General features: G+C 39.0%; 1 protein-coding gene across 4 annotated transcripts in view; it reads right to left on the bottom strand.

The window, feature by feature from the left end:
* The window catches only part of ARHGEF28 (Rho guanine nucleotide exchange factor 28), a 3,217,901-nt gene that overhangs the window by 1,959,646 nt on the left and 1,232,211 nt on the right, over positions 1-26,044 (bottom strand). For all 4 annotated transcript variants that reach the window (XM_044063941.1, XM_044063943.1, XM_044063942.1 and 1 more), the window contains exon 6: positions 3,810-3,993. In XM_044063941.1, the coding sequence (XP_043919876.1) occupies positions 3,810-3,993 (184 nt within the window). The remainder of the gene's footprint in view (positions 1-3,809; positions 3,994-26,044) is intronic.

The raw sequence follows: 26,044 nt of genomic DNA, 5'->3' as shown, positions 1-26,044 counted from the left end.
AGGTCTCTTGCTGGAATAGAACTGAACCAGGATGTTATTTAACTGGTTTTGGAGTGCGATCACAGTGCTCCATGCACTATAAACGTTTTACTACCAGAGCGTGATCACAGTGCTCCATGCACTAGAAACATTTTACTACCCGAGTGTGATCACTGTGCATAATGCACTATAAATGTTTCACTACTATAAACGTTTTATGACCTGAGCTTGATTACAGTGCTCCATTCACTATAAAATGTTATTGACCTGAGCATGATCACAGTGCTCCATGCACTATAAACGTTTTACTACCTGAGCGTGATCACAGTGCAAAATTGCACTATAAATGTTTTATGACCCGAGTGTGATCACAGTGCTCCATGCACTATAAATGTTTTACTACCTAAGCATGATCCCAGTGCTCCATGCACTATAAATGTTTTACTACCTAAGCATGATTACAGTGCTCCATGCACTATAAGCATTTTACTACCTGAGCATGATCACAGTGTTCCATGTACTATAAACATTTTATGATCTGAGCGTGATCGCAGTGCTCCATGCACTATAAACGTTTTACTTACGGAGCGTGATCGCAGTGCTCCATGCACTATAAACATTTTACTACCTGAGCGTGATCACAGTGCTCCATGCACTATAAGTGTTTTACTACCTGAGCGTGATCACAGTGCTCTATGCACTATAAGCGTTTTACTACCTGAGCATGATCACAGTGTTCCATGTACTATAAACATTTTATGATCTGAGCGTGATCGCAGTGCTCCATGCACTATAAACGTTTTACTTACGGAGCGTGATCGCAGTGCTCCATGCACTATAAACGTTTTACTTACGGAGCGTGATCGCAGTGCTCCATGCACTATAAACATTTTACTACCTGAGCGTGAGCACAGTGCTCCATGCACTATAAATGTTTTACTACCTGAGCGTGATCACAGTGCTCTATGCACTATAAGCGTTTTACTACCTGAGCATGATCACAGTGTTCCATGTACTATAAACGTTTTATGATCTGAGCGTGATCGCAGTGCTCCATGCACTATAAGTGTTTTACTTACGGAGCGTGATCGCAGTGCTCCATGCACTATAAACATTTTACTACCTGAGCATGATCAAAGTGCTCCATGCACTATAAACATTTTACTACCTGGATGGGAGAAAGGAAATTCACCCCAGGGATCACGTCAGTGGCCCTGCTAGACAGGGGTCCACGGAAGTAAATAGTGTGGGAAGAAATAGCCAGGGAATTGTTATGGCTAGGCTTGTATAGGCCCTAGGGCCAATAGCCTAGTACCAACCTATGAACCTACCTGAGTATGATCACAATGCTCAATGCACTATAAACGTTTCACTACCTGAGCGTGATCACAGTGGTCCATGCACTATAAACGTTTTACTACTGGAGATCACAGTGCTCCATGCACTATAAACATTTTATGATCTGAGCATGATCATAGTGTTCCATGCACTACCAACATTTTATGACCCGAGTATGATCACAGTGCTCCATGCACTAGAAACATTTTACTACCTGCATCGACAGCATTGAGTCTTGAAGTGTTGATCTGAGTAATCACAGTAACTGCATCCAGAAAATGTACGCAAAACATTCAGTAGAAGCTTGATGCTCCAAGTTTCTGTTTGGGAACAACTGGTGCTTGACTTCCATGACCATTATTTGAAAGTCTAAAGCTTTTTCCTTATTATATTGAAGTCTTACATTATTGCTGTGGAATGGGGGTGAGGGTTAGGACAGGGTGTGTTATAATCTGCAGAACCCAAGGTAGCATGAAGACTGCCACACTTTCCACCATCACTGAAAGGATGGCCACCAACACAGGCACAAAAGACAGTCATAAATGTCTAGAGTTTCAGTAAATATTAGGAGTTAATTCTCTGCTATATTATAGATGTATAATAATGCTGGTATTTGTACTGCAGCTTAGGTATACGTAAAAAGGAATGTATCATTCTAAATATTTTTAATAAGCCAGGACAGCATAGATAACTAAAATACTAACACTCCTAAGCATGTAATTCTAAACAAGATCCAGGACAGTACGGAGTTATTTACAGAAACCTTCCCCCAATGCTTATTTTAGTTCACTGCAATGCAGTAACCTAGAATGATTCTGAATGACATATGCTGAGCACCAAATTAGACAACTCTGATGCTTTCTACCACTTACTGCATGCTTGCACTGTAACTTCGCATCTCACTGCTTTTCTCAAAAGGCATGAAGGATAACTAACTTGTGGTTGTAGAACAAGACAGTGGGAGAGACAGAGCACTTCTTTTAAAAACGTAAGAACTGCAAAGCATGGCAGTCATTCACAGAACAGATTTACTAATGCATGACTGACAAACTCATCTCACTCCCAAAAAAAGCATGTGGTCAGAGACTACACCATTCATTTAGCTGTGCAAGTGAAAACTGTACTTACAAATCTTCTAGACTGTACTAGATACAGAGTCACATATACAGGTTATGGAACAAACAGTGTGTATTGCCAATATCATCACTGCTCAACGGTGCATGCTATACTGTCTTCAACAGGGCATCCCAAGTTATTCATTTAAGGTTACACAAACACAGGCACCACATACACATACTACACACACGTGTGAGTAAGACACATCCACCACACCCATGCACATGTGTTTGTGCGTGCGCACACACACACACACACACACACACACACACACACACACACACACACACACACACACACACACGAGTCTGAATTCCTCCAGGTACTATGTTTTGTTGTAAGAAATTGGACACCATGAAAAGGAAGTGTAAAATAAAATCACTGGCTTGCAAGTGTGGCACTTCATTTTTATTTAACAGAAATTCACCCTGTGGATGCATTAGGTTAAAACATCACACTACTAGGAACTGCAGTGAGGAAGGTTATGGGCTAGCAGACTTCAGGTTAATGCACAAGTTGTATTGCTTTCCATATTAAACTGTAGAAGGATGGTGAGTAACTGTATTACCACAGAATCATTCTAATTTAATTATGTGGGGAGAGCACTGAGGTTTGGACAACAGAATAACCAAGGTTATGCTGTAGGGAGGACACTGCAGGTGATGTTCACTGCCTACAACATATCCTAACAGGATCAGAATGAGCCAGCCTGATGTTCATATGCACCAGCAAATTCAGTCAGTGGATTGGCTAAAACTTTCTGAACTGCACATTATAGGGCATTCTTTACAAAGTAAATAGTATTTTCTGTAGCAATTACAGTGCACAGCACCTGTAGCACAGACAGTTCACCCATGATGTCTCTTTATTAACAGAATCCAGCATGGTGTTTCATCAAGAGCAGTGTATCCAATAATACTATACATTTTTACACACAAATCAGCTTTGTGAATCCTGTACACCACCCAACACACACACACACACACACACACACACACACACACACACACACACACACACACACACACACACACACACACACACACACACACACACACACACACACACACACACAGGACTATTTTCATAAGCTGGATAGGTCACTGCTTATTTTTAATAGCTGACACTTCTACCATGATAGAAATGCATTCCTTTTGCCTCAGCTTCACACACTGTTACTGTACTCTAAAAGCCTCATCACAGCACATGTCTGAACAAGCAAAAACAAAGAAAACTTAGACCAACAGTTTTTAACATTTTTGCATGTCTAACATATTTCTTATTAGTAACCTAACTGCATTTCTAAACTTGTCATTAGGAAAATTTTAAAAGGCATAGTTATCATTTGAGAATTTTAGTTAGTGCAGGGTACTTACTTTATGAGTATTTCAGCTAGTTGGTGGAAGCCATTGTGAGAAGCCAAATCTACTAACGTAACACCATCTTCATTCGGTAACGTTAAAGCAATCAAACCACCTGGCTGGCTGATCAGGAACTTTGAGAGCTGCCGAAGGCCTAATCTTACTGAAAGATGAAGAAGCGATTCTTTACAACGTGATCCTACAAAAGAAAAAAAAAGATGCACTGTTTATCTTGTTTCTGGGAAGCAGCGTTTGTTTGGTTAGTTGTGTACAATGTTCACTATAAATTTCAAAAGAAGAATATGCTAAGTGTCATCTATAGTTAATAAATCATTAACCAGATATAATGAACTGCCAAAATAGTGAAGCAGACCTTCCAAACCTCAGTAGTCAGTACATTTGTATTCTTTTACAATATTAAGTTGTAATTCAGCACAGTTAGTACCAGAAATACAGGTTATTTTATTTCTGTTTACAGGAACTCAGGCTAGCAACAGATGTGCAAGGTGTATAAGCCATGTGCGTGTCTGCTCTTGCTACCTGTCCAACGGGTACTGCACGACTTCTACATAGCTTTTGTATTGCAAATGCATGAGCTTTTCTCCTCTAGTCTATCTTCTACTGGATTTTATTTGTTTACCTATTAAAAGCAAAAGAATTCAAAGGCCATACAAATCATATTTTTAAAAATTAAGGGCTGTTTGTGATACTTGTTCCTCAAAGCAGCACATCGATTGTGCTTCAGTTCTGAATTAATTTTATCATTAAAGTGCACTCTATCAAATAACTATCAGTTTATGGAATTAGCTGTTGTAAAATAAAGGGGACGCCATTTTAAAACAAATGTATACTAGAGAGAAACAATAATGGGGCTCATGTCACTTTTGTGTGGATCAACATACTAAACAAATAGGTCAGTGGTCAAGAGATAGGTAAGTATTTAATATGCAAGCAAAATATGACTGAAAGATCAGAAAGAGACAGTAATTAAATGATTAAATAACTTTTCTGCATTTTGAATATATGCCTGTATCAGAGAATAAAACTGTTTACATTCACATTAAATGAAAAAAAGCAAAACTGAAAGTCTCCTTCAAGAATACACTTGTATACATTCTGAACAATGCAGCAAACATTTTTACTGACGTCCTAAAATCAGTATTGGTAACATGTTAGATCTTACTTACATACCTCTTAACCCCTCTTAGAGCAAGAAATCTGGACAAAGCCTAAAATAATGGGGGGACAAAGGCCTAAATATTGGGGCAAATTTTAAATATTGCTCTTAAAAATTAACAGGATTTGTGTTAGTATGTATTTCCTGACAATATAGTCTGAAATTCAAATGTATGTCATTATTTAGTGACTTCAATCCATAGTGATTTGCCAGCAAACCACAAATTTTATGAGGAACAGACCAAAAATATGAGGCAAACCTCTGGACATTCTGTGAAAATCTGTACAGTTGAGAGCTATGCTTGCTTACATGAACATGTTGTGATACTGCAAATACAGCAAAACCTAGTATATTATTTTGGTTTTGGTTTTACCAGTTCATGTCTACTTATGATTTGTTATGACAGCAAATGCCATAAGAGAGTACTACACAAGCTGTGTTTACAAGAAATAGTTACTGGTAACAGGATCCCCATTCTAGTTATCCTTTCTTCCACCTCTTTATACAAATAAACAAGCAATAAATAATCCAGGTCAATGCTTTCTGATGTTTGCTGTCACTTTTTCATCAGCAGCAAGGTTCACACCTAAGCACAGCAGTACACAAACTCTAAAACGTGCGAGCATTTACTTGTAATTCTCATAAGATGCATTGTCCACCTGCCTGCCACTTTGGTTCTCTTTCTCCTACTTATCATTTGTTAACTCACAAAAGGTACAGCATCCTGATTTGTTTATATTAAGGATGCCTAATGAACCTTACCTCTAATATATATCGGCATTAAAGTGTATTTACCATTACTTCTCCCAAAATCAGATTAATGGACAGGAATCAGAGTTGTAAGTACTGTAGCCCTGACATCATTAAAAATAATTAATTAAATAACTGAACACTTACTCCGCAATCTCTGAGCACAGGCAGCATTCACAACAGACTTCTTTTAAACCTAATCAGACGGCTCCAACATCCTGAGCAATTTGTATTCAACAATGATTTATGAGGAGGCTGTTTGTGAACACGCAACACACCCTTGCTAATTTCAGGTAAGCACACTGACATAATCCGACTATGAACAATAGCATGAAACATGAGCAGTGGTGATCTGCAGAGAAGACACATTACCACCTTCAGAGTTGCATAAAATCCCAGTCATGTGACAAGTTAGAGGGTGTAAACACAAGCTGGGGTAAAACGTGAGAAGTTAAGAGTCTGGATTAATGTAGCTTCAGGCTGTTGGAAAAACAGATGGAAGACATTACAACATGTCTTAAGTATAGAACTGCCAAGTTTGGTTAAAAAGTCAGACACACTGCTACAACAATGAACCACAGCAGGTCCACAACATGCATCAATACTTTCCTACCCTCACTTTTGCCCAGATAATTGATATAGAGATAGTACACTGAAGTTGCCCTCACTTGTGCCCAGCTAATTGATATAGAGATGGTACACTGAAGTGGTGCTGCGGTAGCATTGTCGCCTCACAGCAAGACGTTGTCTCGTATGAGTCTCAGCGTCTTGTGCGTGGAGGCATACGTGAATGGGCGTGCCTTCGTTGAAGGTTGTGCGTCAGGGCTGGTAACTCGGCATGTAAAAATCTACTACCAAACATTAGCAGACCGGAGTTCCGCTGTGGCGACCCCTAAGCCGAAAGACACAACAACAACAATGAAACTGCCCTCACTTGTGCCCAGCTAATTGATATAGAGATGGTACACTGAAGCTGCCCTTACCCGTGCCCAGTTAATTGATATAGAGATGGTACACTGAATCTGCCCTCACTTGTGCCCAGCTAACTGATATAGAGATGGTACACTGAAGCTGCCCTCACCTGTGCCCAGCTAATTGATATAGAGATGGTACACTGAAGCTGCCCTCACCTGTGCCCAGCTAACTGATATAGAGATGGAACACTGAAGCTGCCCTCCCCTGTGCTCAGCTAATTGATATAGAAAGTATTTATTTTAGTTTGTTGACCGGGAGTGTCCGACTGGACGTAGGTCCATTTTCAGCGGAGGCCCGGGGAGAAAAGCTCCACAGTTAAAATAAACAGACAGTAGTTACATTGGATTACATAGCGATTAACAATTTAACATAGCAATTACTTACAACATATTTACAGATGAAGAACATAGTACATCAGTAGACAACTAGAATCTTTATCTGTGAAGTACATAACAGACATTAACAAATGTTACAATGAGAAGTTCCTGCTGTATAATAAGTACTAGGCTTATGAGCATTTGAGTTTGCTATAATCAAGGTAGTTAGTGGAGTGGAAAGAAAGGTAGTGGTTGAATGGGGTGGATGGTATTAGAGTGGGAGTTGCAAGGGCATAGCCAGCATGTTTTTAGGTGTGCTTTTAGTAAAGTTCTGAAGTGGGTGCATGATGGTACGGAGGTAATTGTGGGTGGGAGTGAGTTCCATAATTTGGCTATGGTGCAATAGAATAGTGCGTCACCAGCAGGGTTATTGGCTTTATTGATCTGCAAGTGAGTTTTGTTGCTGGATCTTAGTGGTCTGGTGGTGCGATAGGGTTGGAGTAGATTCTGGAGGGATGGGACATTTAGTGGATGGTTTACTAGTTTGTGTGCAAGTGAGAGTTGATACCACTGAAGGAGGTGAGGGAGTTCAAGCCAGCCCAGTTCAGCCAGCCCAGTTCAGCAAGTGAGAGACTGTGGTGACTATGGTAGGATGCCCCTGTGGCGAATTTGGTGATTTTGTTATAGCAGGTCTCTAGCTTGTTTAGATCACATTGCCTTAGGTTGGTATATATTGGACAGGCATAAAGTAGGGTGGAGATAAGGTGGGAATTTGCTATTGAAATCTTTGCTGCTTTGGTGAGAAATTGCTTATTTCTGTATAACGCTCCTAGTTTTTTGTGGACTTTTTTTATGGTCATGGATATGTGAATGTCAAAGTTTAGTTTATTGTCTATTTCCCCTCCTAGCAATTTGGTGTGTTCAGTAGGGTATATAGTGGTGTTGTCTTTTGCTGTGATGTTAAAGTGGCAGTTGATTTGAGTATGTTTGGTGGGTTGGAAGAGGAGTAGTTTAGTTGCCCTCCCCTGTGCTGTGTTGAGTATTAATTGGGCATCGGATAACCATGTTTCAACAGAGGAAAAGGCTTCCTGTGTGACTTTTTGCAGTTTTGGTAGGGACTGGGCTGAGCAGATGATATTTGAGTCATCTGCATATTGTATGAGTGTGCCATGTTTGGTGGCAGAGGCTAGATTATTGGTGTAAACAGAGAAGAGTAGGGATCCAAGGATGGATCCTTGGGGAACCCCTACAGAGACAGGTAGTTGGGGAGATATGTCATTCTGCCATACAATGGATTGTTGGCGGTCAGACAGGTAACTCTGAAACCAGTTGGTGACAGATTGTGAGAAGGATAGGTTATTGAGGACAGAGATTAAGTTGTCCGTCTTTGTGGAGGGGAATTATATGTGATACTTTCCACATTGTGGGAACGTAACTTTCTGACAGAGATTGGTTAATCAAGATGGATACTGGGTAGGCCAGAGCATCAGCTGCGATTTGTAGGTATTCACTTGGGAGGTTGTCTGCTGCTAATTTGGTGGGTTTAAGTTTAGTTAAGAGTTTTTTTATGTTGGACATAGGTGCTGGAGAAAAAGAGAAGGCAGTGGGGAGATTACTAGTTGAAGGAGTGGGTTGGAGGGGGGTTGTGTTGTTTAGCTAGTGATAGTATGGTTTGGGTGAAGTGTGTGTTGAATGAGGTAGCAATATTTTCTGAGGAGTGAGGGATGTTAGGAGGAGGGGTACTGACTTTACCTGGGTGGAGGATGGAGTTTATGGAGGATCAGAATTGTTTGGAGCTGTGTTGTGAGGAGTCTAGGGCAGACTGGTAGTATTGGAATTTGTCCTGTTTTATTAGCTTTTTGACTCTATTGCGTAGTTCTAGGAATTTCTGTCTAGTTGAGGGGGTTTTGGTTTTGCGCCAGTGCTCCCAGGCTTTATCCCTATTTTTCATTTCTGACTTAGTGGTTTTCTGTAGCCATGGGGAGGGTTGTGCTTTGGTTCTGGAAAATCTTATGGGGGCATGGTAATTAAGGATGTTCAGGAAGGTAGTATTAAAAAATTCAACTGCGTCATCTAGACCAAGGTACTTTAGAGGATGAATACGAAACAGCACAAACCAGGAAAATAAATCTGGATTCAAAGCAATAGGGTAACACGTAGTATAAACCACAGCAGTCACAGGAAAATAAAATTTAATGAAGCGCTTTTCGTCTGTGGTATTACACAGACTTCCTCAGACAATAAGTTTTACAAAACAGGCAGCTTAAATAATACAGCAGTACTAATTCAAATGGTCATTAACCAATCAAACAAGCTTTAGACCATAAAAAAATTAAAATTTAAAAGCATACACACGTAAATTACACTAAATCAAAAAACTTTGTGTATAATGAAAATTAAAAACTAGAGACTCAAACAGTCCTTAGCCTGGTCGCCCGTATAAAAACTAACTACTACCTAAAAAGGTGTAGATAGAATACACAGTAAACAAATAATAAAGCATTAAAAAGTAGGTAGAACAATAATACCATATTATCTAACCAGGTTCTTAAGTTTGAGAAGGCTGCTAATAGAGCAACCTTCATTGAGACCCTAATCTGATTTGCCAACGCAATTCAGATGCCTCCAATAGTAGGTGTAAAGGGGCTCCTCTAATAGTGTCATGCAACTGTTCAATGACCATATACTTAAACTGGTGGTCCTCATGCTGGATAACATGTTTAGCAAGGGCATTATCATCTTTGGCTTTACTGATTGCATATTGGTGTTCGTAGATCTGATCTCTTAATCTACGCTCAGTTTTGCCAACATAAAATCCTGTGCACTTTTGACATAGGGCTAAATAGACCACCATTCTAGAGTTGCAGGTACATCTACAACGAATATCGTATCTAATGTTATTAATGTCAAATCTATTTGATTCAAGAATATGGCGACATTGGTTACAGTTTTGACATTTGAACATCCCCGGGTTGTTTTTTACCCCTTCTGTATGTAACCTCTGGTCTATCACCCAGTTTGTTCAAGATTACATGATTGGAATGAAACAAGTTCCAATTCTTAATAATAATGTCCATAATAAACTATGTAAGAATTAGTTTTGTATAGTTATGATGAGGCAAACTAATTTCACCTATAGGTTCTAACCTAGGCTCAAGTATACCAGTAGTACTAATGTTCAATATGGGTTTATACATTCCACTTAATCTTTTATTGGTAACTTCATTAACTAAATTGTCCAATAGATTTAGTGGGTAGCCTCTATGTAAGAACATGTTCTTAAGTAAATTACATTCTTTTCTAAGCTAACCATCCGGGCTGCTCGTACGAGCTGACCCTTAGCTACTGACCTTTTTTGATAGCTGGGGTGGCAGCTACTAAAATGGAGGAATGAGTTGGAATATGTAGGCTTTCTATATATACTAGCCACATATTTATTAAGGGTTACATTTTTCACCAACCATACGTCTAAGTAAGCTATTGCCTCAGTATTAAAAGTAGAAGTAAACAATAGAAAGTCAGTGGATTTATTAAATTGATCTAGTAGTAACAGGCTCTCAGATTCCTCACCCTCTAGTAGGATAAAGATGTCGTCCAGGTAATGGGTATAATACTTGATCTTAGACACTAGTACTGAATCGTTACTTAATACATTCTCCCTTTGACATCACAATGTTATTTTGAAGATAAAAATTCTCTCCCAATAGAAAATAGTTGTTAAATAGGATCAAGTCCAAAAGTTCGATCACAAGAGATATTTTACTTTTAAGGAAGAAGGCTACCCAATCTAAAGCTATCTGCAATGGTATACAAGTGTATAAATCCTTGATATCTATTGTCAAGAAGTTATACTCTGTATTAAATGGGGTTTTATTTATTTTATCTAGAAAGGACCAAGAATCTTTACAGATTTGCTCTTCTTCCTTAAGGTATTTTTGTAAGATTGTGTCCACCAGCTTGGCACAGGGGTATGTAGGAGATATGGGTGGATTAACCAGGTCCTTATGAATCTTGGGTATACCAAAGATGCAAGGATACCTAGGAAATAAAGTGGTAAGATATTTATGTTGACCTTGATTGAGTCTACCCTCAAATAACATTTCATCTAGAGAACTCTTAATCTTACGATATGCATTATTAACCTCAGATCTTGAACTGATCATATACGCATCATTGGACAGTAGGTCTAACATCCTGTCAAAGTAATCAATCTGATCAAAAACTATAACCCCGCCGCCTTTGTCAGGCTTACAGATTCTTAAAGAATGTATCTTAACAAATTCTAATAGGGCCATTTCAACCTTCCCTAAGTCATTGGTATCTAATCCTAAATGCAGATTGCTGTGTCTTAAATCAAGTTCACAGGTGTTCTCAAATGCTTGTACTAATGGTTGAACATGCTAGGGACAAAGATATCTGATGAAACATTATGACTAATATCACTAGGTTCAAACAACAGGTTAAAGTTCAATTTACGAGCAAACATTTTGATGTCAATAATAGTATTAACTAGATCAAACTTCTGTTGGGGTACATAAGTGTACCCCTTTGATAAAAGGTCAGCCAGTTCATCAGGAATCAGCACATTGGAGTAGTTGAAGATGTTAAAGTCACCTAATTGATTTGTGGAAATGACTGGTCCCATTCCTCGATTAGTGAAAGAAACCGAGGTATCAGCCTCAACTACCGATGGATTGTTAGTAGTAGGCAAAGGTGAAAACACACTAGGAACCTCAGTAACACAAACCAAGGCCTCAGCTGTAACTAAATTTGGAGGTAGAGCCAGGTTGTTGGTGCTCCTGGTATCTACTGCCTCTGAAAAGTCTGTTTCTGTTGGTTGCTGGAAATTGTTCCTTTGCTTTGGGATTGCTCCTGTCGATTTGGTTCCCGTATAATAGACCTGTTGCTGACCCATAGTGTGAGAGGCCAGTTGTTGTCTCCGATTCATCAACAAATGTATCAAGGTCCCTGATATTATCAGATGTAACCTCACCACCACAATCAGTGGTGGAAGAAGAATTACCACTACCCACATTAGGATACCAAGCTTTGGATAAGCCACCCCTAATGGTTGCTTTCAAGTCAGTCCCTCAATTTCTTAATTTTGTTAAACTTTAATTTAGACAGGTACTGGTCGATGCTACTAAAACATCTGTTGTAATCATATTTGTACCTGCTAAATTCCTCATGAGTTTTAATGGAATTATCCAACACAGTGATTTCTTCATTTAACTGTGTCACCCATAAAGAGTAATGCTTAATCATTAATTTTAAAAGGTAAAGGTTGATCAGCTCTTTATGGAACTCTGAATTCAAAACTAAGCCTGTCGGGTATTGAAAATGCCTTAGGCCTTTAGGAATAACATTACAGGTTATACATTCATTGAAATATGATATTTCCAATTTCAATTTTTTAAGCTTTAATAAAAGTTTGTCAAAAGTTTTTAGTTTATCAGCTAGTACATTGTTATTGACAACCAGTTGTCTAAAATTGGGGCCCCATCAATGGTTGGTGAAAATGTAACCCTTAATAAATATGTGGCTAGTATATATAGAAAGCCTACATATTCCAACTCATTCCTCCATTTTAGTAGCTGCCACCCCAGCTATCAAAAAGGTCAGTAGCTCCGGATGGTTAGCTTAGATGACGATTTTATAGAATCTAATTTACTTAAGAACATGTTCTTACATACTGGCTACCCACTAAATCTATTGGACAATTTAGTTAATGAAGGGAATGTATAAACCCATATTGAACATTAGTACTACAGGAATACTTCAGCCAAGGTTAGAACGAATAGGTGAAATTAGTTTACCTCATCATAACTATACAAAACTTGTTCGAGTCGCTATTCGAGGATGGAATCACTTTGTGCGAGGCTTGAGTCAGCCTGGGACTACCGACATACGTGGGGATGCCAGTAGGATACATTCACACCTGAAGGCCACGAGGTAAAAATAACAATAGCTGATAAACTAAAACGCTGATCAACCTTTTTGACCAACAGGTGGGACCTTTTAAAATTAATGATACATTTGGGGATACACTAGCTGACCAAGGTAAAGAAGTGGGGATACACTAGCTGACAAGGCATTAAAAGAGGAGATTGTTCCTAGTGTGTTTTCACCTTGCTACTACTAACTGAACTGGCTGACTTTTTATCAAAAGGGTACACCTTATGTACCCCAACAAGTTTGATCTTTGAACCTAGTGATATTAGTCATAATGTTTCATCAGATATCTTTGTCCCTAGATGTTCAACCCCCTTTTTGCACCCATTATTACAAGCATGAGAACACCTGTGAACTTGATGATGACACAGCAATCTGCAGCAATTTAGATATTAGATACCAACCTTAGGGAAGGTGAAAATGGCCCCTAGAATTTGTTTCTAGATGAAATGTTATTTGAGGGTAGACTCAATCAAGGGTCACATAAAAAAATCTTACCACTTTATTTCCTATATTCTTGCATCTCTTATACCCACCCAAATTCATAAAGGACCTGGTTATCCACCATGGTCCATTAGTTAAAAATACCTTAAGGAAGAGAGCAAATCTGTAAAGATTCTTGGTCCTTTCTAGATCCCATTTAATACAGAGTATAACTCTTGACAATAGATATCAAGGATTTATACTTGTATGTACTACCGTGACAGCTTTAGATTGGGTAGCAAATATCTCTTGTGATCGAACTTTTTGACTTGATCTATTTTTAAAACATTTTCTATTGGAGAGAAGAATTTTATCTTGTGGAGCCAGTTTGGCTAACATTGTGGATGTCGGCTGGGGAGGGGAAAATGTATTAAGTAACGATTCAGTACAGTACTAAGAAGACAGGTATTATACTACCTGACGGGCCGACATCTTTATCTCTACTCCTAGGTGAGGGGAATCAGAAAGAGGCCTATTGCTACTAGATCAATTTAATAATCCCACTGACTTTCTATTGTTTACTTCTACTACTTTTAATACTGCAATAGCTTACTTAGTATGAGTTAAATGTAAAAAATAATAAATTAATAAGTATAATAATTATTCCAACCAACCTAGAATGGTGGTCTATTTTTAGCTATGTCAAAAGTGCACAGGATTTTTTGTGTGCAAAAACGAGCGTGAGATTAAGAGATCGGATCTAATACACTTAACACCAAATGCCAAAAGTAAAAGATGATAATGCCTCGCCTAAACATATTACAGCACAGGGACCACCAGTTTATTACACCTAATATTGGGAGCATCTCTGAATTGGCGCTGGCAATTAGATTACGCCTTTTCTTTGGTCTGTCTCAGAGGTTGTTGGTTGCTCTATTAGCAGCCTTCTAAGAATATTGTTCTACCTACTTTTTAATGCTTTATTTATTGTTTACTGTGTATTTCTATTTTAGGTTTTTTAGGTAGTAGTTAGTTTTATAATGGGCTGAATTTCATTATACACAAAGTTTTTTTTTTTAGTGTAATTTAATGTGTAGTACTTTAGAGGATGCCAGTTACATTCTTTGAGGGATGAGATGAATGTGAGTGTTTTTTACGTATTTGACAGTAGATGACAGGTTTAGCTTGGTATAGGTGTTTTTTGAGTAGGAATGTTGGGGAGTGATCACTGAGGCTATCTGATAAGCAGCCTGTTATATATGACTGGGGGCTCTTACTGACTAGTATCCAATCCAGGGTAGTGTGCTTGTTGGAGTTTTTATTTATCCTGGTTGGCGACTGGACTAGTTGGGTGAAGCCATGAAGGTGTACATGATGGGCTGGATTGTTGCCAGAACAGGATTGCCAGTCAATATTGAAATCACCTAAAATGATAGTTTCTTGGGGGAGATGGTGGGTAGACCAGCTGAGGAGGTTTTCTAGTGGAGGGATGTTTTGGCCACGTGGGAAGTAGCATCCAATTATGTTGATGGTTTTGTTTTGGTTTATTTTGAGGTTGGTATATATTATTTCTTCATTGCCTATTTGTGGAGCTGATGATTTTAAGATCTGGATGTTTAGATGCTGTTTAAATATTATAGCTACACCACCTCCTTTTTTGTTTAGCCGGTCTACTCTTAGAATGCCGTAACCTGTAGGGAGTATTTCCTCACTGGTAATGTGAGGTTTTAGCCAGGTTTCTGTCAGGATGACTATATCTGGGGAGTACAAGTCTATGGTGGCATAGAGTTCATGGACTTTGTTGGATATACTTCTAATATTTAGGCTTAGTAGAAGGAAGTCACTTGGCTTTCTATTGGCTGTAATATGGGAGAAGTTGTGGCTTCTAGTCTGATTATGAGGATTGGGGTTGGAGATGGTAGGGCCAGGGTTGGGGTGGATGTCTCCACTTAGGGCTAGTTTTGATATGCATGAGATTATTAGTTCTCAGTTTTTGAATGTGTTTGTTTATAAGGGAAACTTTATGATTGTGCTCTGTGGGTAATAGGTATGGTGGGAGGGTTACTATGTCAAGTTGTAGGGATGCTTTATGTTTGAGTAATATAGTTGGTAGAATATGTGGGGGGTGTATAGGAATGGTTCTTGAGCTGGTGGGAGGGGAACTGAGTGTGGGTGAGACATGAGTGGTGGTGTGAGTAGTAGTACAGTGGTAGTGGTTGAGTGGGGGAATGATGGAGCTTTGGTAGGATGTAAGATATGCAAGGAGAGTGCATGCAGTGAGCATAGGTAAGGTATGCTTGTACATGTTAGTTGAGGAGGTGTGATAGTAGTGCGAAGATGGAGGAGGTAGTGTTGGGTTAGCGCTGTGGTTGGCTATTGGAAAGATGGGAGGGGTATTTTGATGTTGCCCTCAAAGAACACTATTAAAGACAGGCAAAAGGGCAGTTAGGTTTACAGTGAATACAACCTTAACACATTTAAATGCCTGATAATCATGGGCATGTTTCAGAATTTAATGATAAACATTAACAGCTTTACATACGCCTCTGAAAACAGAATCTTTTCTGCATGATAGCAGGCTATATTTTTTATGCATTTCACAGGGGTCCATTTGAGGGATGGAAAGATTCTGAGCTCAGTTTTATATCCTGATGCAATAATTTCTCTCACACACAGTTTTGTGGTCAGATTGAACTCTCTCTTTGAAGATAGCCAGTCTTCTATATAGGAGCTGGGGAGGGGGTAAGAAGGAGGTTGAGAGACAAGGTAAGATTCAAAATGGGAAGAAATCTTCCTGGCTATGAGGGTAACTATTCTCCTTCGCCTTATCATGTCTTATTGCCTGTTTCAGTCCCTACCGCCTTTCCATCAACCTTCTGAAAATTCTTGCATTGTCTAAATTGCTCTCATGGGATTGTTTCCTGTAAAAGGGCCACTGTTCACTAGGAAGATTCCTGCTATATTTAGGAACTGAAGGTTAGGCCAACTTACCCTCAGCATTTTAAAGACTACCTAAGAGAAGACCCAGACAGAAGGTTACTGTCATAAGTCTCAGCCTCTTAGCACAAGAAATCTGGACAAAGCCAAAGAATGGGTGGCAAAGACCCAAAAATAGGATACATTTTTAAATATACTACTGCAGTGGTGGTGCTGTGGTAGCGTTGTCACCTCTCAGTAAGACATTGTCCTGTTCAATTCTCAGCTAGAGCGTCTTCTGTGTGGAGACATGTGTGAATGGGCGTACCTTCATTGAAGGTTGTGCATCAGGGCTGGCAACTCGGCACGTAAAAATCTACTGCCAATCATTAGTGGACTGGAGTTCCGCTGTGGCAACCCCTAACCAGGAAAAGCTGCAAGACACAACAACAACAACTCTTATAAACTTAGAATACTGCTAGAATAACAGGTTTTGCATTAGCAAATATTTTCTGAAGGATATGAAGTCTGAAATTCAAATGTCTATCACTATTTAGTGCCTCCAGTCCTCAATGATTTGCCAGAAAAACATACATTTTATGAGGAGTACACTAACATAGGACACAAAAATCTGGAATTCTGTGAAAATCTGGGCAGTTGAAAAGGTATGAGTCTTGTCAAATGAACATTAAAGGATTGTCCTTTTATATCATACACATAGCTGGGGTAGAATCCTTGGCCATGTATTCCCACGGATTACTGTACCAGAGTTGCAGCTCTGGCACAGGCACATTTAGACTCACATCTATTAGTTCAATACTTCTTGATGCTGATGGTAATTTCAAACATTCTAAGTAGTCTTTGCTTTAGCGGATCCATCTTGGATACCCTCCACAATGTGCTGCACTGTTTGATAATTTTACCTTACTAGTAGAGCATATGAGTCTGGCAATTTATATCCCTTATATCTAAGGTGGAAGATAGTTTCTTCACAAACATATCCAGGATCTGAATTTCTTCATTACTGAGAAGAGTATTACTGGAACCACAAGGACTCCCTCACACCATTAACTGAAATCACTGCAGATCTGCAACTGGATTATTAAGGAGACACATGAATCTTCCCTGTAAAATCTACTTGACTTCTTAGAAATCGATGGCTTTAAGTCCATTTCCACAAAGCACTCCCAAAATGCTTACGCCTAAAACAATGGAGGAATGGCTTTTAGCCTGGTATTTTCAATGTCCAGCAATCATAAATACCTTTTGAGGGTCCCTTACAATTCTTTTATTCCCCCAGTTAAAATGTGCTAAAGTAAGACTGAGGGTCTCTCTGAAGGAGATACACTCAGGTAGATAATTACTTGATTTCATTTATATTATAGTCCAGGAAAGAATAAGGTTACCTGGAGTAGATGAGGTCCTTTTCTCCATCTATGTCTGATTCAGGATTTATTTTTTATATTAGTTTCCAGGACCATACCAGAAGTTCTGGGTACTCACAGAATCGTCTGTAATCAGAAATAGCTGGGGACAGGGTAGATGGAGGGGGGGGGTCATCACCTAGGCAGCTGTTTGACATAGCAGTAAAATGACACAGGTTCTCCTAACTTTGGCTTTTTATAGACAAAAAAGTGGTTTCCTTGCATGGAATATTGTGTATCAAGATGAAGAATGCTGTGAACATGGAGTGAAGAAAAGCATTCCGTAGTAGTGCATGCCTTCAGCTGTCCCTTTGACGCTAACTGGGATACAGAAATTAGCTATAACATATACAGTACGAATTTATAGCAAGACCTCAATGTGTTGTGAGAAAACTCTTATTACTGTTCGTATACAAAGGTACCACAACAGTCAGGGTAGCCGATTTTGTGGCACAGATGGGGTTACTAAAATGTCATGGTCTCTGCCAATGGAATCTCACCAAACAAAAACTACAGACTGTTCATTTTATGGTGTTGTTTTATTTTATGCCTTGGAGAAACACTCAGAGAAAGACATCTCTTTCAGAGACTAATAGATGTACCCTGGACTAAAGCTAGAAGCTTTTTATGTTTGAGTAAGGCAGGGGAGGTTGGTGGGTCTATAAAGTATTTTTTTCTATGCTGAGCACAATTCTCACAAGACGACACCTGATTACTCTTACCTACATAGAAAATGCACTGAATGTGATCATCCTTCAACAGAACCTGAATCCTGCAGGCACGCTTGTTGTTGACCATTTCAGGGAGATATCAACTTCAGGTAGATCTCCACAATTACAGGAAAATCAATGCAATGCAATGAATACAACAAAATTAACTAAATAAGCCATATAGAAAAGATAGGAAAATTTCAGTTTCAGTACCGACTGAAGTGCTCTGGAAGTCATCTGTGTGAAAATGATGGCCAGACTATTGCTTGCTCTGTGAGGCAAAAAAGTGACAATAAGTTGCACAGCAAAGCCTTTTCTATGGAGTATTCTACTGATATCTTCTGCATGAGAAGGAAGCCATCTCTCATTTGAGATAGTCCAAAGCAAGAAATGTCCACCAATAACTAATTTCTAAGCATTTTGGCTGATAATACAGGTATCTAGGAACATGTGTAACTAATCTTTTCAATAAATCATGAAGGAGGGTAATGTTCTTGAATACAGGAAAATGTCTGATAATCATTCTATGAGTAGAAGAAAGGTAGCAGCCAAAACCTAGCAACCTGTCTGGTGGACCTTAGCTGAAAGAGAAATATAGACCCACTCTTGAACAACAGCCTTTCAGTATATCAAGAATTCGGATGGTGCACTGGCTGCAAGGCAGCATGACTTCACGTTAGATATGTCATGACAGAAAAATCTAAACTGCAGTTGTAAGTCAGTCCCATAGGAATATACATATTCTCAAGGGGAGACTCAAGGTGGACCAATATGACTAGGACACTAAAGTACCGTTACTTCTTTCAGTAGGTGCCATGTAGTCTCTTATACTCAAATGAGCTACCACAATCTCAGGCAGAAGATAATGAGGTTTAACATCTTATCCATAAAAATGTCACATCAAGAGTGCAGCAACTGTGTAATATTGCATTACAATGTCAGTATTAGAACATAAATCCAAACACCTGGAGTGGAGACTAAACTCACTGTCGTCTGATCCTCCAGGCTGCAAAGGAATGAGTGTTACATGATAAGCCAGCAACATTGCTGGACACACTAAGCAAATTCATTTATTTTCTATACTGGGTACTACGTTAGAAAAAGGCCACAAATGTGGCCTGCTTTGATTACAGCAAAGTATCTAAAACAGTATTACACAAAGTTAGTGAACACATTGGAGTGGGCCATATGGCAGGAGCATCCGGAAGACATTACATGTGTGTATGAAACAACAAAGAGCATCATAATAAAAAGTCTATTCTAATGCAGAGATGGTTGCCAGACAGTAATCAATGGGGTATTTTTTTCAATGCCTGTACAACTGATATTGCTAAAGGTCTATAAGACAAACTATACATATTTCTGATAATGCAAAGATAAGCAACAAGGATGATACCCAACGATGGCTTTGAATTGATGGAAAGGATTGATTCAGCTTACTAGATTTTTTTGCAAATCAGGAAAGCCTCAGCTCAGTACAAAGAAATGTATATTAATGTATCTAGAATGCAATAACCTGTGGATGTATTAAACAGCTGGAAGGGAGTCAGTAGATGAAAGGATCACGTGTTACCCATATCAGACGACCTAATGGTAAGCACAGAGTATGATAAAGTGGCAAATAAGGTAGACGGTTACTGGAATCTATAAAAAGAGGCCCAACAAAGAGAAAACGTAATACAACTGCTTCCCTATACAGACAGGCAGAAGGTTAGAACTCATTTAGATTAATATGTGCAGTTTGAAGTCCTCATTTTCATTAAGTCACGGACATATTAGTGGTAGTACAAAGGACAGCTCCCAAACTATTGTGTATTACCTTTAGCACAAGGCATGTGCTAGTTAAAAAAAAGATTGATATAGAGTGTTGAGTAAAAAGAGATAAACAGATATGATATGAATATCCGAGTACCTCAATGGATTCCTAGAGTCCAAGCAGGATATTTTTAAAGGCTATACATGACGGGAAAAATGGACGGAGTTTGAATATACAAGATTGGAGGCTTAGAAACAGTGAGGATTTGATCTTAAAACTGTAACAGAAACAAAACTCATGAATGCATGGGATAGATATAAAAACATTTTAAACATGGAAAATGTATTTATTTGTTTTTGTTGACTGGGAAAAGTCTGACTGGTTAAAACCCATTTTCAGCAAAGGCCAAGAAAGAAAAGTTCTACATTTAAGTTACCCATTATGCACATTTACAGTTGCAGGGTAAAAACATCTGTACATGAGCTTATTTACATAATTTTGAATTATTTCTTACATGAACGTAGTTAACACAAAAACCAAGACAGAAATTAAAATAATTTGGCTAATTACTGCATAGAAAAATAAAATACAACAGTTAATGCATTTGTAGCATGACGGCTGCACGGAAAAGATCAAACTTGGGTGTTTTTGAGGTTAGTAATAATTTACAAGGTTAGTAATAATTTACAGACAGACAAGTAGTAATGTAGCTAAAAAAACTGATGAGAGATATGAAAAGAGAAGTCATGGAAATGAGCAGGAGAATAAATGGACAGAGGAGGAGGAATTGTAGTTAATGGTGGGGTATAAGAGAAACCAGAAGAGTAAAAGTGTAGGAAACAAGTGCAGTAGGAGGAAGAGAGATAAGGTACAAACGACTGGGAAGGAAAGTGGCTGTAAGAGTTAGAAAAGTAATCTGAGGTGAGCAGGAAGAACAGAGACATCTAAGTTTTCTGTTTATTTTAACTGGGTGGGAATTTCATTTCAGAGTTCTGACACATAATGAGAGTACAGAGAGACTCCAGCAGTACTGAATGTCCTACTGATAGACACTAAGAGTTTATTAGCAGAGCGAAGGTCTGTAGCGAGTGACTAGTACAGTAGACTATTTTGTAATGCTGGGCATTTACCTAGAGAGTACAACAGATTGTGGGCAATGATTAGTCGTGAGTATGACAACTGGTTTGGGAGTTCAAGTCAGTTTAATTGTTTTAATGCAAGGGAGACGTTTAGAAGGTTGGTTAGTTGCACATTTAGCTAATTTGTAGTAGCAGAAACCTAGTTTAGTTTTATATATAGTACTGATATTTGTAAGAATAGGGGAATCACATAATACAGAAAGAAGGAGGTATAGTGCTGCTTAAGGAATCCTTGCTTGATCTGTCAGGTAGTGTTTGGCACTATAGAGGGAGCCACGTCTTCGGTGAGTTTTCTTGCTGGAATGAAGTACGTGGTAATCAAATTTGGGGCTGTCATCTATTATAACTTCAAGTAGTTTAGTTTGGCTTATGGTTTCGACATTTGTGTTACTACTTGAGGTAATATGAAATGTGTGCTTCTGGTTAAAGTGTTGTTTTGTAGTAAATAATATAAGCTTGTTTTTTTTTTATTTTTTTGCATTAAGCAGCAAGTTACATTTTTTTAGCCATATTTCAAGGTCAGTGAAAGATCTTTATAGAGTGATTTCCTGTCATTTTGTTATGGCTGGGGTAGAGCAGATAAGGGTTTCATTGATACAATATTGCATGAGAGTGGCAAGTATTGTAACAATATGAAGTTAATTTATGAAAACATTAAATAGAAGGGGGATGAGTACTGATCCTTGGAAACACCAACAGACTGGTTGAAATGCTGAAAGGTTTTGTTGCCAGCTGATGCTTACATAAATAATGGTGAAACCAGGAGAAGGTGGGGTAAGTGAGACCTACAGTTGCAAGTTCACAATGGAGCTTTTAGTGGGACACTGCAGCAACTGAAAAGACCCGAAAAGTACCTCACCAAGAGGATCAAAGGGCTCAAACATATGCCATATGCTGCCCGGTTAAAGAAACTCCAGCTCTACTCAGTGGCATACCGCCTGCTCAGAGGCGATCTGTGCCTGACGTATAAAGCCATGTCCAACCCGGAATTAATGGACATGCTGCACCTCAGAAAATCCAAATCCCATCGAGGTACGTGCTCGAGAGACTTGAACCTCAGCACTGAAATAAATAGGACATGCTGGAGGGACAGATTTATAACCCAGAGGCTCCCTTCACTCTGGAATAAAATCCCAGTCCAGGTTAGGCAGAGTCCCTCATTGACTCTCTTCAAGAGGAATTTTGATGAGTGGATGGGAGATAGTAGGTTTACCCCAGGTATCACTTCTGTGTCACTGTTAGACAGAGGCACAGTATACTAACCTCGAAAAAGGGCATAGCAAAATTAATTTAAAATGGGTGGCGAAAGCCAAACACACTCTGGCTAGGCTTATAAATGCCCTAGGGCAAATAGCCTAGTATGAACCTATGAACCTATGAAATGCTTTGAAAGGTCAAGGAAACAAGGTTACCCTCATATTTCTGCATTGGTTTACTATGTTGGTGAAGTTGAGGAGGGCAGCAGTAGTACTGTGGTTGGGCCTGAAACAATGCTGAGTGTTGGAGAGGAGGTTGTATTTGGTTATATGTTTGATAAGCTGAGAATGAATACATTTCTCAAGGAGTTTAGACAGGGCTGATAGGATAGTAATAGGTCTAAAGTTTGTTAACTCTGTTGAAGTACCTCCTTTGTAAAGGGGTGTAATCATGGATTTTTTCCAAAGGGATTGGACACAGTTTTCAGTTATTGACCAGTTGATCAAAATGAAGACAGGGAAGGCCAGTGCTTCTGCACCTGTTTTGAGGAGCTCAGTGGAAAGGTTATTGGCAGCTGAGGTTGTTGCTTTTAATTTGGCTAGTAATTTTTTGGGGCTGACTTTGGGACAGGTTGAAAACTAGAAGACAGTATGTTGATTTTGAGAATAGATGGAAGTTGAAGGGGTGATGTGATATAGTAATTGATTAGTAATAGAACTGACTGGATAAAATGAGTGCTGAACTGAGTGGCAACAGTCTCTTTGCAGAAGGACTGAGTGTAGTGGTATGGCCAGGGTGTGATAGTTTACTTAGGGAGGACCAAAAAAAGCTTGGAGTTGTTTTGGTGCTTTTATTTGAGATTACTGTAGTATGATTTCTTGTCAGATTTAACAAGGATCTTGGTATGGTTTCTGAGATATCTAAAATTTTGGTAGGCCTGTTGTGTTTTATTCTTATAACATTCTTTCCATGCTTTATCACTTTTCACCATGAGCTAATTGGTCTCTTTTTGTCAGCCATGGTGCTGTGTTAGGACAAGAAGGGTCAAAACTAACTGGTGACAAATCATTTTGTATTTTTAGGAAGGTGTAATTGAAGTGTGTAACTGCTTCATCTAGGGGCACTACTATTAATGCATTCCAGTTATAGTGGGACAGGGCTGTAATAAATGTGTCTTTGTCAAATTTGGTTAAATTGCATACTTGTTTATAGACTGTTTGGGTGAACCATGTTGTTGTCTGATTACATAGGTTGGGAGGAGATCATTTACACTATCTGGTAAGCAACCACTGGATTTTATGTTATGGGGTTTGTTTGTCAATAGCCAGTCTGGTGTTGACAACCTGTTAGTGTTTTTGTTGATTCTGGTAGTTAAGCTTATTAGTTGGATGAAGCCAAACAGGCGAATAGAGTCCTTGGGGTTGCTGCTGTTTATGGATTGCCTTTGCCAGTCTATACTTAGGTCACATAAGACGAAAGTTTCCTGGTGGATGTTGTCGGATATCCAGTCCAGGATATTTTTGGATGTGGTAATGTTGTTGCTTGGTGGAATGTATACTGCTTAGATACATATACATTTATGTTGGTTGATTCTGAGGACTGCATCAGAAGTTTGGCATTATTACATTTTGGGATAATTAGATGGGCAGGAATTATTTCTAAGTTGCTTTTTATAAGTCATAGCAATACCACCTGCTATTTTAAGCTCTTTCCATTAAAGAAAAATAAATGATTAATTAGATCAACATCTTCATAAATGTGGGGAAATGAGTAAGCTAGGTAGGCCTAGTGGTCCTGTTCTACTCTCAGAATCTATACTGCTAGGATTCAAACATCTTCATCTTGTACAATAAAAAGTACTCCGCTGGTATTTAAAACAAACAACTTAATGATACAGAAGGGAAATTTACATTTTATATTGTTTTATTAACTTACAAAGACCTGCAGAGCTCCTTTCAAGCTACCATTTCCATTTTAACATTACTTTTAGACCTGAGGTTTCTGCAGCCTCCTTGTGATAGTGTGTTTTGATATTGCGGGCCTAACAAAGGTCTATCAAAGGCTGCACACATAAATACTTCTGCTTTTTGGGACTGTTCTACCTAATGATGAAAAGCCTAGTCATAATACCAATCTAAAAGGAGTCAATGATATATTCAAGTCAGAGCCATATGCAGAATGAAATTGCACGCTGATTATTTGTTAGTTTAATTATTCTTCATTTTCCACCACAGCCAGTTTACTGCATCATATTGAACAATGTTTTATTTTCCTTAAATTATGTGTCACATATGTAAGTCACCAGGGTACAAGAACATAAGGACTTAACTTCCCCTGCAGGGGCACCATCACCACAGTAAACATCTTAGTGAGCATTCTGGATGAATAAGAAAGGTCAGATGGCAGAATGACATACTGGAAGTGGGACCCACCCAGAATGACTCAAAGAAGCCTCATGTGTGAATTCAACTGCTGATGTGCCAGAAGGTGAAGTACTACATGTCCGCTGGCACCATCCATTCACATTAAAGCAGCAGGTGCTTGCACCCCCTTCATCTTGAATTTGATGCAGTGGAAGTGTCCACTGAAAGTCAGGATGGGAGGAAAACCTTATGTCCTTACTGAAAACAAAGAAAGATTGGCTTAGAATTTCTGGCCTCATTTCAATGTTGGGGTAGCCTTTATTATCCTAGTAAGCAGTCAAGACCTATCCCAAGAACTCAGAAGAAACTATTCAGTCTCCTTAACACAGCCTTTTCTTGAAAGGATCCAAGATCTCCAAAATGGGAAGCCTTTTGTGGGGCAAACCTGTCAATTTCCCTCACGAACAGTCATAAATGAAAATCTGAACTATGGCTATTGGGGACAACTCTGCGATGCAGATTGATAAAGGCCTTCAGTGTGCCCCAGATAGATGACCTGGGATTGATTAGTGACCTGGGCACTGAAGGAACCAGGGTGGGTGGAACTGACTGGCTGATGCAGCCTCATCAATCCTGTGGGGAGAGAGGTGATCCAGTCTACTGCTCTGCTGACATCAGTTGGAGAACAGGTGTATGGCAGGCAGCAGATAGACCTGGAATGCTCATTTGTCTCTGCTATGCAACACTTACATGGCAGCCTTCTCTCTGTCAATCCAGAAGCACAGTCATTCATAAAGAAGGCATATAAGGTTTTTCACTCACCAAGAATGTATGCTTTAATGGCAACAGAAAAGAACAGAGCTTTTGGCAATGAAAAATTCACAGTGTCATGGATGATGGTCCCCTGGTGTTTGACTGCCATCCTGCACAGCTTGGCATAACAAAAGGTTATCAAAAGGTATTCCCTTTCGGAAAATGAAGACTCTCCATGGGTTGATGTGCAGTGCCACATCTGAGCTGAAAATGGGGGAATGAATAGACCAATAAGGCATCTGATGTGGCTAGATGGTTAAAGGCCATTCTGAGGAAAAACAATACAAGCAATAAATAACTACATAAAATGAATACAAGTGAGTAACTATGACCACTGG

The sequence above is a fragment of the Protopterus annectens genome, chromosome 2.part2, assembly GCF_019279795.1.
Source record: "Protopterus annectens isolate FY-2018-M chromosome 2.part2, PAN1.0, whole genome shotgun sequence".
Taxonomy (NCBI): domain Eukaryota; kingdom Metazoa; phylum Chordata; order Ceratodontiformes; family Protopteridae; genus Protopterus; species Protopterus annectens.
This window is presented reverse-complemented; position numbering and strand designations above follow the sequence as displayed.